Genomic DNA, 14,777 nt, shown 5'->3' on the forward strand with positions numbered 1-14,777 from the left:
TCTCTTATTCAAGACAAAAATGACAACAGAAATAATCTTGATTTCTTGATCCCATTTTTCCCCTCTTGCTAATTTATTTTGTCCTTTTGTTGTTTATTTTCTATATTTTCATTCTCAGTCTGGTTTTATATACAGTAAAATGTTCTTGTGTTGACAACTTGAAATCTGTTTTAACTTTATTTAGACCGTAAATAAAGTTAAAAAAATTAAATAAATGTAATGAACAGTTAGGTCTGGTTTGAGAGAATTAAGAGTTATAAACTTAAATTTTTATAATCTGAACATTGAGAGTAAAGGAAAAATAAAACAAACTTAGCCACCTCTGTCGCTAATTTTATTGTCTCTCTCTCTCTCTCTCTGCAGGTTTCTCTGATGAAAGAGCTGCAGGATCCAGATCTGATGCAACTCAAGACAAAACAGCAGAAGCTTTGGTTGACTGAAGAAAACAGCATTTTATTCAGGGGTTAAACAAACATGTCGTGGGTAAAATGAGAAATATCTGGATGCACATTGATATAAAATAAAGGAGCAACAAACAGATGTATTAAAATTCAGAAATCAGCTTTAAAAAAAACGAACAAACACAAATGTACAGCGTTGAAGAGGATCCTAAAAGTTTCCTACAGATGCAGCAGTGGGAGGGAAGTCCTTAATGGTTTTCAGATTAAAGCAACCTCCCTCTGCACTCAGTGGATCCGCAGCAGCAGAGCAGAACTTTACCCTCCACACTGCCAACCTCGTAGTTGTAATCCCAGGTCAGTTCTGTCCCGGCCCGGATCCGCCTACACAGGGGCGCACACAGGCAAGTCAGAACAGGAACAAGAGCTTCAGGTATACAAACAGTGAGACAACAGAGTGCACTGATTAATGGATTATTATTTGCCTTCTTCTGGAGAGGTGGATATTTTTACTTCTGCACAAACATGATACTGCATGGGGTACAAATAGTGGTGTTAGAGGAAATCCATTGTCACTGTTAGTCAGTAAATCTGTACTGATGACGACAAACACTATTTTACTACGAAACAGTACAGAACTAACCACTCCCACAAAACACAATCTGAGCTCTTAACATGACACAGTAGTGCCACCCTAAGGTCATGTTCACATGACAGCCTTACACACAAATAAATAACTAAATAAAAATAGTGGGTCTCTCTTTTCAGTGGTGTGTCTGTGTAGTGGAGTTGCCAGTGCAGAGGGCATTTACAGAAGTTAAGGGGTTTAAGATATGTATCTCATCAGGGACCATTACTGGATGTCAAGTCCTAACTCTTTACACTCAAAGCCTGTCCACCCAGTTTTAATATACGTGCATTTAGGAGCTGGAATGGAACCAAAAGTCAAAAAGATACTATAGAAATAAACAAAACCAGGCTCAACTTTTACTGCAATGCAATTAATTCAGAAATTCCCAACTATAGCTGACAGTTGTTGTGATGGAAGATAAAATGATTGCTGCACACTAACTTTCCGGAGTTGTTAAATCCTTCCTGGCTGTGATAAAAATAGCTGTGCAGTGTTTTGGCGTCTGATGATTCTTCTAAATTGTGAATCTATGAGTAATATCCTCCTGGATCCTTTTCACCACAGCCTGAAATATCACACGCTCACATATGGGCCTGTAGCATTATTTTTTGTTTTTGTTTATGGTCTGAAACGCCAGTAAAGATTTGCATCATTCTCCTGTGACAAATTAAAATAAATAATAATAATAACTCACTTGCTGGCAAAGAACGCCACCCACGGGAATCTCAAATCATGTGTGTCCACAAACACATTCTGGACAAAGAGGTTTGGACTACAGCTGTGCTGTAATACAGAGAAGAGACGGCCATGAGCAATATAAATACACAGGACAGTGATTTTATCAAATGGTTAAATTGCGATTGTTTCTTACGTTGAGGTATCGCCCAAGGTTTCCCTCCAACTTGGCATCAATGATGTAGCACGACTCCTCACCATCAAAGAACAGGCGCGTGTTTCTGTGAGAGTTGTCCCCGCCTCCTCCAGTCGGTCCCTGCTGCCCTGTCTTTCCTCCCTGACCCCCTGGCCCTCCCCCGCCTCCAGGTGCACCTGTTTTCACCATCATACCGTGGCTGGACTTCAGGGCGATGCCACGGGTGGATTTAACCGCTACCTGCTTCTTAGTCACACCTGAGTCAGAAGAGCAGCGACATGAGAAAACCTGAAAACAGGCAAAACTGTTCATAAGCGTAAAGTATTCATCCCTTTACCTGGAGTTACTTTCTCTCTCTCTTTGTTGTCTTCAGATCCAGAGCTGATGGTCTGCACATCATCGCTGTCTGACAGAGTCATCACATCCTGCTTCTTCCCTGTTTCTGGCTTCACTTGACTGCAACAAACACAAATTCATCTCTTAGTGAATCATAGCTGATGTTATTGATCGGTGAATTATTGCAGAATTTGTATTATTGTAAAATAAGAAACATTTCCAAGACCTCTTGTTGTCTCCGGATTCCTTTAATGGAAAATAAAAAATGAAGAGTTATTGTTCATTATTCAATACAATCATAGAAGAAAATTTCAAATATCTAAGAAGATTTCTGTGGGAGACACTGCATTTTCTTTAAAAGCACTGTAACCACAGAGCTCAGTTCCATGAAACATTATTCTTTCTTTATCTTTTTACTCACCCTCTTCATCCCCTGGCTCGTCAGCCAGGAAGCTACTTTGCTTTTCCCCGTCTCCTCGGGCATGGACGGGGGCTTCTGCTCATCGGTTCCCTTGACTGACGCACTCAATTCATCTTTACTGTCTTGACTCCCTGGAGCGGGAAGGACAGAGGTGAGTGGGAGAAGACAAAACTGATATTTCTTCAAAATCCACCTTTGACATAGAGAATGAATACAGAGGAAAAACTGGAGTAAAACTAGACTTCATTACAAAGTCGAGTAAGTGAACTAAAACATATGATTAGGGCTGCAAAGAAATATGTTTACTTCTAATTTATTCAATAAGTTGGTTTCACTGCCCAAAAACAATAATATGGTAATGAGAGCTCCTGGAAACGTATATATAATAATTTATAGTCGCTCATTTTGTTTCATGCTGTGACGAGAAACGTTTTTTATTTATTTGTCCTGGTCATTATCTTTTCTGCTGGGATGTACTCAGGTGATGGAAAATGCTTTTCCCTGAGTAAACTACCCATTAATATTTATCTAAAGCCCATTTTCCACTGGTCAATACACCAGTGCATTCATGATAACTGGCGAAAATAAACACAAAGGCAAACAACGTCTACCAATGTTTAAAAACTCGCACACCTGCTAATTCTGTATTAAAAGAGGTATAACCTCTATGACCTCTATAACCTCTACATTCTTACATAAAAACCTCAGATTTCTTGTGACTTTCTCCATCAACATTGACTTTTCCCCTCCGAGTAACCGCCTCACCTTCCTTGTTGCCCTTGACCTGACCACGTGTTGTGTAACTCCTCCACACAGAGCTGGAGCTGAAGTAGTTGTCCTTTACAAACGTGTCGTCCGAACTGTCACTTTCATCTTCACTCTTGGAGTCTTTCTCCTCTTCTTCATTGCTGTCTCCTGATGAGGTCGGGCTTTGGGCTGTGACGGAAAAAACAAACACCAGGTGAAAAATCTTGTGTAGAATAAGAAATAAGCTGGTGTCAAACCAACCGATAACACAGAGAATCAGACTGGGTTGACTAAATATCGCCCTGATCCCTCACCTGAGGATTTGGACTCACCCTTCCCGGGAGGCACAGCGTTAGAGGATGCTAAAGCAGATGGTTGGATTTTTATCCTGGCAACGTCCACACCGCTTCCCTCGCTGTCCGAACAATGAGCCTCGCTCTCATAGCCCTCCTTGAAGTTTTCCACACTCTCTATATGATCCAGATTGGCAAAATACTCATCACCCATTTCTAGACCCTCTCTGTCGGCAAAGTCGTCCGTCAGGATTTTACCTGATAAAGTGGAAGAGAAGAGGGAAGACGGGGAATAAGTTACATTGCAATCAAGTGACCTGCTGTGGCCCCATACAAAACCATTAGTGTAAGTCAGTTTCCTCACCAGCATAGATGCAGACAAAAGAGCCCTTGGCCACATCGTCCAGACAGCGGATGCCCCAGCCTTTGTTCTGGGTCTTGAAGAGCTGGAGACGCACCTGCAGGCCGTGCTGAACAAGCCGGTTAGTGCACATCGCAGCACAACATTTGCACCGCTTATTACACTCGTAGATCCTGAAGAGAGAAGAAGAGATAACGGCCTCAGATACAAGACAACCAAATGAGCCTGTTACCTTCAACAGTAATTATCTTGTTATGAGGTTATGAGGGGTGAGAGAGAGAGAGTGTAGAGCACACCACTAGTGAGAAGTGGGTTCAGTATGTGTGTATAAATGTCTGACCCTGTGGGCAAGCACTCCTCTAATCGTTTGTGCGAAAATCCGGCATTTGTGTTGATCTGCGCGCCTGGTGTACAACCTGTGGCCTGAAGGGTCAGCTGGTGGCAAGAGCATTTGGATCTGTATTCAAGAGACAAGGACACGACTTCAGAATATAACCACAGGAAGAAATCTGAAAAATGATGAGGTGTGGATGAGCAGCTTCACTGACTTGTCTCGACAGCCGTCAGTGCATTCGCACCCAACCAGGAAGTCTGCACCGGTGTTGATATATACTCCATCTTCAGGAATACGTTCTTTACCTTGAAGAGAGGAGACAGAGATCGATAAGCCTCTCAGGGCTAATTTACACCACTGTTTTTGAAAAGAGAAACCGGCCGTTGACATATGCATGGGGAAGTAATAACTTGTTATTGAGTTATACTTTTTTTGTAGAATTTATTCTTTTTTATTATACCAAAGATGGAAAGAGAAAAAATGCATCCTGGCACAAGAACAAATTGATCTCCCCTTTTACTTACTGTAGTCTACTTTAGGAGGCGGAGTGGAATCGATCTCATTGACGCAGGACAGTGGGATGTCCTCCCTTCCACCTGTGATGTCTGGAATGTAATAGAATGGCCTCTGTGGCTGGAAAGGACGGTCCACGAGTACGTAGGGGTCTAGACAGAACATCTCTAAGAAGATGAAGTCACAGTGCGTCTGGAAGAGGTAATGTTGGATCTCTCCCATGTTACGCAGACAAAGCCCACACGGAGCCTTGTAGATCACATGGAAGGACATCTGACGAAGCAAAAGACATACATTGTCATTTCGTTTGTTTCCAATGTATATGTGTGTGTGTGTGTGTATATATATATATATATATATATATATATATATATATATATATATATATATATATATATATATATATATATATATATATATATATATATATATATATATGTGTGTGTACCCATATTTTCCACAGTTGTCTGGTTGTTCATGTTTACCTTGCGGTTGACTTTGCGTCGTCCTGTCATGCGTCTGAAATCGTACAATAAAGGAGTGAGGAGGGGGTTCTTTCCACTGTGCAGGTCAGGTTTCGCCGGCCGGACACGATTCAGACAGGCAGGCTGACACGTGTGAGCCATGTAGAAGATGCGGTCCGTCGGGGCACGGTATGAGGGATGCTGTGGGATGCTGGCCAGCGCATGAATCATATGAGGGGGGACGGGAGTGACAGATAGCACCTGTCTCTGAAACGCTTGTGCGAACGTGGCCGTAGGAGTATTTGGAGCAATCAATATTCTTCCACTATGGATCAACAAAGAATGAAAAGAGAAAGATCAAGAGTTTTTAAAAACAAGAAGAGATCAGGTTCTATGGCTTTTTTCAGTATCATTAGCAGCGGTTTGTTGGGTCATACAAATAAGTTGAACTCACGCAGGCAGGTTGCTGGGACTCTGGGAAAGTGACTGCATGACTTTGGAGGCATGTGTTCCTCCCACCCCAGGGACAAACGGGGAAGTGCTCTTCTTTGCCATCTGATGTTTATTGCTGAAAGACAGCGAGGAGAGAAACAGACACTCAGTCAATATCAGGTCTCCACTTACTTCCTCTCCAACCACAGGTTTACAGCTGCACATATCGGTCGAATTCCATCCAGAGAGCATTAAAGTAATGCCTAGTAAGAGAGTTGATGTTTATGCCCATTGACACTCATCACTTGACGGCTCACTTCCCCTCACTTCTCTTTGAATAAACATGTGCTTCTTAATTTCATGGTTTTATATTTTTCTGTCTGACAGGATTTGAATGATGAATATTTTACTTAAATTCATCAAATCACTAAAACGACTCCAAATTAATCTAAATAATTTTGCAACAACTTTATATGTCAATGATGTGTTGGGCAAAAGCATCAGTTAATGAAGGTTTATGTGGGTGTTAAATGAAAAAAAATATATTCTTTAAAACTAATAATGAAGCTTTAAGAGGACCATGAGTAATACTGATCTTATTCTGACAAGGCCACCTTTAGGTAATTTGGTTGCATACAAGACATTATTCCATTAAAAGGTTAATTCTTCCTCAGCTTCAGCTTTTTCCCCCCCAAAGTATACACCTTTAAACAATGGCATCACTCACTCAACACGTAGAGACTGTGCAGGATGTGGGGACTGGGGGGTTGGTTGAATTGGTTGAATTGGTTGAATTGGTTGGATCTGTTGGATTTGTTGGATCTGTTGGATCTGTTGGATCTGTTGGATCTGTTGAATTGGTTGGATTTGTTGGATTTGTTGAATAGGTTGGATTTGTTGGATTTGTTGAATAGGTTGGATTTGTTGGATTTGTTGAATAGGTTGGATTTGTTGGATTTGTTGGATTTGTTGGGTTTGTTGGATTTGTTGGATTTGTTGGGTTTGTTGGGTTTGTTGGATTTGTTGGGGCTGTGGCAGTTGTGGACGCTGTTGAAGTTGTGGTGGCTGTGAAGGTGGACTCAGTGTGGCAGGTGGCGCTTTGACAGGAGAGGCTCCAACATGTCCGTCACTGGTGTATTGAACCACTGGGCCTTTGCTCCTCAACACTCCTAGAAATAGAGGAAATGGAATTAAAAGATGGCCTCTTACAAAAGTGTAGTTTTCATATTTTCTTCTTTTGCATAATTGTACAATAGTACAGCGTGTATGTTACCCATGTTGGGTCGTGTCCTCTGCTGGCCGGCCAGCTTCTTCTCCTGAGTGTTGGCTGTGGTCATCTTCAGGTTGAACATTGGCTCCAACCTGGTGGACCCTCTATAGATCCACTCACTTCTCTTATCATCCTGATCAAACAACATAAGAAGTGAATTCTCTATCAACTGCTGTAACCAGAAATCAAACATCATCCAGTTAATTTGTTTAAAGCTTCATGTGGATGAATCCTGTCACAGGGCAACGTGGTCAATTCATCTTATTTCTTCATATTCTAATGCAGACTTACCAAGAAGAGGATCTTGACCAAGCTGCCATCAACATCCTCCACTTTGCTCTTCCACCAGGTTCCCTCCCACTCTGTCTTAATGATCTGGTTGACCTTTAACAGCACCATCGGTCTGCTGGGATAAGCAGTGATGTACTCCTCGATGAAGTCTCGACACGATGCATCCTCTATGTCTTCCCAAGTACGCTTTACTGTCAAAACAAGAAGGATCTCATTGTTCTATTCATCAATTAAGGTATTTATTATATTATTATTATTATTATTATTATTATAATAGGTATTTTATTAATAATACACTATTAATAAAATCATTTACAGTTAACGCAAATTTTGACAACAACTTTTACAACTGCACATTTGTAGAATTTATTGGACTTCACAGGTTAAAAGAAAGTGGAGAAAAGCAGTGAGCACTCACATGGTCGACAGACAGGGTAGAGCTCAGTTAGCTTCACATATGAAGCATAGCCATCATCAAAGAATATCAAAAACCTAAAACATATATAACAAAGATATCAACTAGAGTCGGATCAATACTGTTTGCTGGAATTCCACAGTTTGACCTCTAGTGAGCAGGTACAGGTCTGTTTTTAAGAGTAAACACAATTCTTTGATAACAAAATTTAAGGAATCAAAATGTTTATGCTGTGCATTGTTTAGAAAAAATAATTATGGCCAATTAATTGTTAAAATATCAAATGTTTTCTATTAATCAAATATCGATAGAGCCTTGGTCAACATCAGCCAATGAGACAATGCACCACTCACCTCATGCGGTTCTTATTGTTGGGCATCTCTGCTACAATTCCAGCATAGAGCCACACCAGGTTGCCGTCCTTGTACTTGGCGACTACACGGGCTCCGACATACAAACTCTCCAGTGTGGGGTTATATTCGAAAGCCACATGATTTCCAGACAGCAGACTCTTTCCTTTATCAAACTTCACTTTATACTTGAAGATACCGTTTCCTGAATTTAGACAGATGAGAAGATTCAATGACAGAGCAGAACAAGAGAATATGAGCACCTACATAGTTGATAATAATAGAAATAATCTAGTTGAATATTGACAGTGGAACATCACAAACATGGTGGAGGTTAATGATCTGGTCACACACCAACAGGGTTGATAGCGACGAGGGCGCCTCTGTGCCACGTCTTGGTGCGTTTCTTTCCCAGAATGGTCATCCCGACTAGAAGCTCATCCTCTGTCACGTTTGGGTTTGGCTGGGTTATGGACTGAGATGGGACCTGTGATACAAACACTGCTGGCACCGCACTCTGAATACCTGCAGGGTAGACAAAGCACACACACATTTACTATTAAATACAAAATACCTCCAAACAGTTAGGATGCATCTAATGATCCTACAGTGTGTGTGTGTGTGTGTGTGTGTGTGTGTGTGTGTGTGTGTGTGTGTGTGTGTGTGTGTGTGTGTGTGTGTGTACTCACCTGACTGGGATGAAAACTGTCCTGGAGGTCGCAGCAAAGAAACACCTGATGAAGGCTTGTTCACCATTTGGACCAACTTCTGCACCTGCTGAGAGGTTTTCTGTAGAGCTGCAGACGCCTCTTTTAACTGGCAAAATAAATAAAACACAACATACATCATCATCATCTGCATACAGTGAGCAGTGTTTGACCTTTATACATGTGTGAAGGAAACACCAGATCCATGGTTTCCCTTGTAAGCATTTCAGCAAGTCAAATAAAGACTGGAGCTACTTTGGAACTAAAGCTGTTGAAGTCGACTATTGAATCAGACACTGTTTTTTTTCCCTGTCAACATGTATAATATCTTACATACTACTATCTGAATTTTGCAAAAGAAACATTTGAGAAATAATGTGTCATTGTTCTACTTTGATATTCTCAATAAACGTAGGGATATGAGAATTAATCTTCAAGTTATTATTTCATTGTAATTCTGAACATAAGGACATTCACCAAATACATCAATTAATGTGTTTTTATGTAAAAATGCAGATACCATATAATGTATCTGTACTATGTCTATTTGACTTTTTGTATTTCAAGATATTAATATTATCATTAATGCTCCAATGTCCACGTTTCATATCTGTTGCATTTGGTTTAAAAGTAACTTTTGGGGGGGGGGGGGGGGGAGTTTTACTTGCATTCCCTTGTGTCACAATAACTCACACATCAGAACAAACATTTAGAAACAAAGTGTACAAGCAAATCAATATAATTAAGTTTTCTATCGTTCTCACCGCCGCATCTTTTCCAGGAGTCCCAGATTTCTTTGGAGGAACCACTGAAACATTGAGGAACACAAGTAAAATGAATACATAGAAGCAGTGAGTGATAAGTGTTCTCCTACTAAAAAAAATTATTCACGACTTACAACAGCCAACAGCAATGACATCATCATCATCGTCATCATCTATTTCAATGACCTCAGAGGACAACACCCCTCCTCCACTACCCTCATCGTCTGAGCTGTTTTCTCGGTAAACGAGACCATTCTTTTGGTAGGTCGCCTTCACCAGCTTCTCACACTCCAATAGGGACCTGAGGAAGAGTGGGGGAGGAAAACGTCAGCCAGTAACATTTACTGTCAAGAAGGGACGCAGCAATGTGGTCCAGTGGATCTGCATCGGCACTTGGATCGACCCTTTGGTTAAGCTTTTAGTGCCAAAAACCACTGGTCTCATGTTACCTTCCAAAAACAATGACTGCAGTCAGTTTCATGTCGAGGGGTTGACTGTTTTTTTAATTTGGGGAGAATGACACTGCCCCTCTTTGTTTGGTTAAGACTCTGAGATGAGGTTTTCAGTTTCTGGATCAGGAGAAAACAAATTGGCTCTATATACAGTATATTCCCATATACATATACTGTTGCTAAGAAAATGACTCGATTATTACAACAGTTGCAAAGTAATGATCAGTCAGTGGACTAATTGATTAGTCAAGTAATTCTTGCAGCACTAATCACGTTTATCATCAATCGTGTAAATGTATCAAATGTTTAGCTTGTTGTGGTTCGTTTGAAGCCAACATACATGATGCTCATTGGACAAAGGCTGATATGCTCCTTCAATCAATGCTGCCTGATACATGTTTTATGTTTTTTTTTTGTTTGGGCTCATTCAATATCTGTATTTGCCCAATAGTCTTCTCCTGAAGCAAAGTCAAAGCACCTGCAAGGTCAGTATGCATTGACTTTAAAAATCACACCGATTCTTTTCATAGCATTTCCAGGTGTGTTTTCATATAACAGACACATTTTTGCCTCATACTACCTTAACAAATGAAGTGAATTACATATATTTACAAAAGATTACACACATGGTTAATTTGCTAGAGACAAGGAACATAAAATCCCCCCATACATAAATATATGAAATAAACAGGTAAATTCCTACTCACTTGTTGGTGTCTTTGAGAAGTACCTCCGTTATTGCCCCCTCTTTCTCTTTTTGCTCCACCCAATCTTTCAGCTCTGTCAGCTGAGCCTTTTTCTTCCGCACGATCTCGCTCTGCTCCACAGTCTCTTCAATCCACTTCTTCAGCTCATCCAGAGAAACGCCCAGTTCCTCCTCCAGACTGGGGTCCCAACCCTCCACCTCCATCCTGAGGAGAATCAGACAGGAGCAGGACACGTAAACATCATTTTAAAGATATACACACAAATCTTAAAAGGAACAGATATTGTTGCAGATCTGATCATTTTTTAGCATTTTACCTATTTAAAAAATCTTGAATATTTTCCGTCTGTATTTGTCTGACAAATCACCCAATGGTTTAATTTGAAGAAATAGGTGAGATTATATTATTTCACCACCTTGAGGCTTTTAAAATCATCAGAATTTATGAAACTGAGAAAATCCTAACAAGGTCAATCACAAAAATGTCCTTTTCATACGCATTCAAAGAACCTGATCTGACTGGATGCACAACACTGAAACACAATTCATTGTAAAATTCCACAGCCCAACTCCAAACATTCACAAATGACCATTTTGGAAGAATACATATTCCTTCAGATGTAATTCTGTGGCTGGTTCAGACGAGTTTTATTCAGTGTACATTCTGTCTGATGGTCAACATTCAGAGTAAAAGGTTTTACACCATTAAACCTTTTCTTGTAGAAAAGCAGGAACTTGATCTGGGCGCATAAAGAAAATATTACCAGAAAGAATTTAAGAAAACTATTTTCTTCTGCACCATGCAATTAAATCGCACCTCTCTGTCAAATGATTTTCAATTTATTTTAAACGTTATATATAAGCTTCATGAAGACTGGAAACACTGCAGGGCTGTTTCACTGCAGTGTTTTTTAATAAGGTTTATATAAGGAGTACCTAATAAACTGTCAACTCCACGATTGACCTGTGAATACCATGATAATGTTTGAAATGGACCAGGATGTGGACCAGGCTGACCTTCTCATGAGTTGCACATGTCTGCAAAACCCATAAAAACACACACTGACCTGTTGTCATTTCAACATCATCTGCAAACACACTAACTTTTACCATCAGCTCATCTCTGATCCTGGTTCATCACAAATGATGCACAAGCTCCTCTGCAGTAGAAGTAGTATTTCTACTGCTAACATATAAAGCCATGAGCCTGAATACAGCCTGTAATGTAGCTGCGAGAGTATGCAGATGAGATTAGCATGCTACTTAGCACAACAAAGGGCCACCTGGAGGCCAACATCCCGTTCAGTTACCTCGCTAACTACACAGCTAACAGGAGAACTACGACCCCAACCCGCCACCGCTTTACTGACACTACACCGAGACACATTAGTAAACAGCAGCTAACACAAACTAACACAAGTCAGAGCTGGATTAGCATGTTAGCCTAGCATTAGCATGGAGAATGTATCATCTCCTGACTAACTGGTGCGTTTTATCTGGAAAACAAACTGCAGGCGGTTCTCCGGAGTTTCCCTCAAACACACATCACTCAACGCAGCTGCAGCTTCATTTCGCGGAGGCGCTCGTCTCTCACCTCTCGCTGTTTTCCATCTCGTCTGCTCGCAAATACAGCTAGTTAGCAAAGGCTACCTGCTAGCTACAAGCAGGCATATGCTATGCTTCACGGGGGTATTCGAGGTGGGCGGTGTTATGCGGCGCTCTTAGGTTCTGTGGAGGACCTACAAGCTCCACCCAGCGGGGTTACCCAGGTCCATAAAACATTCCGAGCATGTTCAGGAGCATGAATTCTCATCACTTCACAAACACTGACAGGGAGAAGAAAACTGAAATCAACTCTAACACACGTTTTAAACTAATATTAGAGATCGTTTGGATTGTGCACATATTAAACTAACGATATATTAAAGTTTTTCACCACTGCTTAATTGGGGCTTAATTCAAATTAATTGGAGGAACATTAATTAACCAACTGCTCCATTTAAACACAGTTTGTATAATCTGAGGAGGTTCTTAACTCCAGGACCTCATATAATGTGTTGTGAAACGTTTGTCTCTTTTAGATAGTTTTTATTTTAGTAAGCTACAAAAAGTGAGTTAAAGATGTAAAAGTAATTCATCAACAATTCAATCGTTCATTGACTCATCATAAGTGTCATTGTTAAAGTAAATACATGCAGGCTATGAATCCTAAACAAAAACACAATGGAGCAAATTTTCTGTTCTTTAATAACTTATAATAATATTTTTCATTCATTTATAATTGAATAATGAATAATAATGATACTAATACTACTACTACCAATAATGATGATAATAACTTCACTTTTAGAGCCGCTGCTTTAGAAGATGATTCATGGGGCACTGATAAACTGACACTTCCTTCAAAACTTTGTATTTTTGTTTTAAAAAGATCATGAAAACATTGCAGAGTAATTGGATGTACATCTAAAACATCTTTCCTTGTGTGCAGTGATTAGAAGCTGATGTTTGAACACGTCAGTCTGGAGTGTGTTAAAGTCACAACCTCTTTTAACCAAACTGTTCAGCATCCTTGTCTTTGTAAAACTATGATAATTAGCATGCTCATTTAATTATAAACTATACACGTCTCACTTAAATTATTTTTGATACTGTTATTTACTTACATCCTTTGAAGATACTGTCGACAGCTTTTCTGTATAAATGTCAGTCGAGTAGGAGCTGTTGAAAGTTAGAAATCTCTCCTCCAGGCTGAATCAGTCACAAGAAAAAAGTCAAATATTCAGGGTCATGTAGAAACTCATTTAAATCATCTCTGCTGTGTGAGTAGATGCATAGCTCCTATAAGAAGATGCTCCTTGGTCCCCGTCAGTCCTCCATCTCCTCCTGATATGTAGAGACAGAGACAACGCTGTAAGGGTCCAGCACCATCTGAGCACAGCGGACCATGGTCACCACCAAGAACAAACAGAGGAGGAAGAAGAAGAAGAGGACAAAGCCAAGGTCCACGTCCAAATCCAATTTGTTCACAGGGAAGATCGGTGGGTCCATGGTGACTAATCTACAAACGTCCTCTTCACAGTTGTTCTCTCATTTGTCTACTTTTCCAAAAACATATTTACACACTATTTCTTCATTTGTAAGAACTTCTCCAGTGGATCTGTTACGCTGCTGCAGTTTCTACAATCCCAAACTAAAGTCAAAAATCCAGTCCTCGTCGAGTTTTTAATTTCCTCTTCCAGCATCGACACCTTCTGTCCTCCTCCAGTAGAAGAGGTGGAGTGGTGGACACACAGAGCCCCATTTGGCACCTGTGTCCCGCATGAATAGTTAACAAGTTTGGTAACGATCAGGCTTTTCCTCCGATGAGAACACCGAGGCATCTCTGTGGCCACTTCAGGAGATGAGACCTCTACAGGAGATGACACCTTAACAAGAGTCATTGGATCCCTGGTCAGTGCAAGGTTCACAGACACACGACAACGCAGAAAGATGTCGCACAAGTTTTTTACAGCTTTGAATAATGCAATTGTGGCACACAGATCAAGATTCTCTGTCTATACTGAAATCAGTTCACTCTACACATACATACTCAGGCACATACGCACAAGGGCTCATTATGTTTATGATCTGATAATCGTGGAGATTCTAGAGTGCCGAATGGTGAAGATGCAAAAGAGGAAAAAGAAAAGGTTGTAGAAGAGAAAGAGGATATGACGCCTTTGTGGCAATCCACTTGAGAGGGGTTGAAAACTGATCCTGACCAAAAAGATGCAGATTGCTTGTATTCTGATGCCACGACAGAGACACACAAGTTAAGAGTAAAGAGACTCTATGCAAATAACAGTGGATCTGGACTCAAAGCTGGAAAAGGAGTGAATGTGTTGTGTCAAATTAAGATTTACAGCACGAGACGTCACTCAGGTCCAACCCAAACAGGGCAGAGTTGACATAGTAAACCTGACTTAACCCTAACCCTAACCCGTCCAAGCATTAACTCCATCTGTTTTCACCCTCAGGC

At 40.5% G+C, this 14,777-nt stretch overlaps 1 protein-coding gene across 1 annotated transcript; it reads right to left on the reverse strand.

Annotated features, from left to right (window-relative positions):
• Positions 1 to 432: 432 nt before the first annotated feature.
• Positions 433 to 12,479, reverse strand: setdb1b (SET domain bifurcated histone lysine methyltransferase 1b). Its single transcript, XM_034611788.1, has 27 exons — positions 12,351 to 12,479; positions 10,758 to 10,961; positions 9,733 to 9,899; positions 9,599 to 9,642; positions 8,817 to 8,943; positions 8,482 to 8,652; positions 8,131 to 8,332; positions 7,781 to 7,854; positions 7,363 to 7,553; positions 7,075 to 7,204; positions 6,723 to 6,970; positions 6,529 to 6,623; positions 5,824 to 5,937; positions 5,391 to 5,694; positions 4,917 to 5,178; positions 4,607 to 4,697; positions 4,399 to 4,515; positions 4,062 to 4,231; positions 3,719 to 3,955; positions 3,423 to 3,593; positions 2,658 to 2,788; positions 2,463 to 2,482; positions 2,238 to 2,356; positions 1,901 to 2,157; positions 1,724 to 1,812; positions 662 to 782; positions 433 to 620 (listed from the first exon to the last, which is right to left on the reverse strand). Exons 1-26 carry the CDS (start codon positions 12,365 to 12,367, stop codon positions 665 to 667), a joined length of 3,870 nt encoding a protein of 1,289 aa, XP_034467679.1. The 5' UTR covers positions 12,368 to 12,479; the 3' UTR covers positions 433 to 620; positions 662 to 664.
• Between the last annotated feature and the right edge of the window lie 2,298 nt (positions 12,480 to 14,777).

Source organism: Hippoglossus hippoglossus, chromosome 16 (genome assembly GCF_009819705.1).
Source record: "Hippoglossus hippoglossus isolate fHipHip1 chromosome 16, fHipHip1.pri, whole genome shotgun sequence".
Lineage (NCBI taxonomy): Eukaryota > Metazoa > Chordata > Actinopteri > Pleuronectiformes > Pleuronectidae > Hippoglossus > Hippoglossus hippoglossus.

Coding starts and splice junctions, on each gene's coding strand:
- setdb1b (XM_034611788.1), bottom strand. Junction 2,483..2,657: donor CGAGCCAGGGGATGAAGAGG/GTGAGTAAAAAG, acceptor TTTCCATTAAAG/GAATCCGGAGACAACAAGAG. Junction 2,158..2,237: donor GAGAGAGAAAGTAACTCCAG/GTAAAGGGATGA, acceptor CTTCTGACTCAG/GTGTGACTAAGAAGCAGGTA.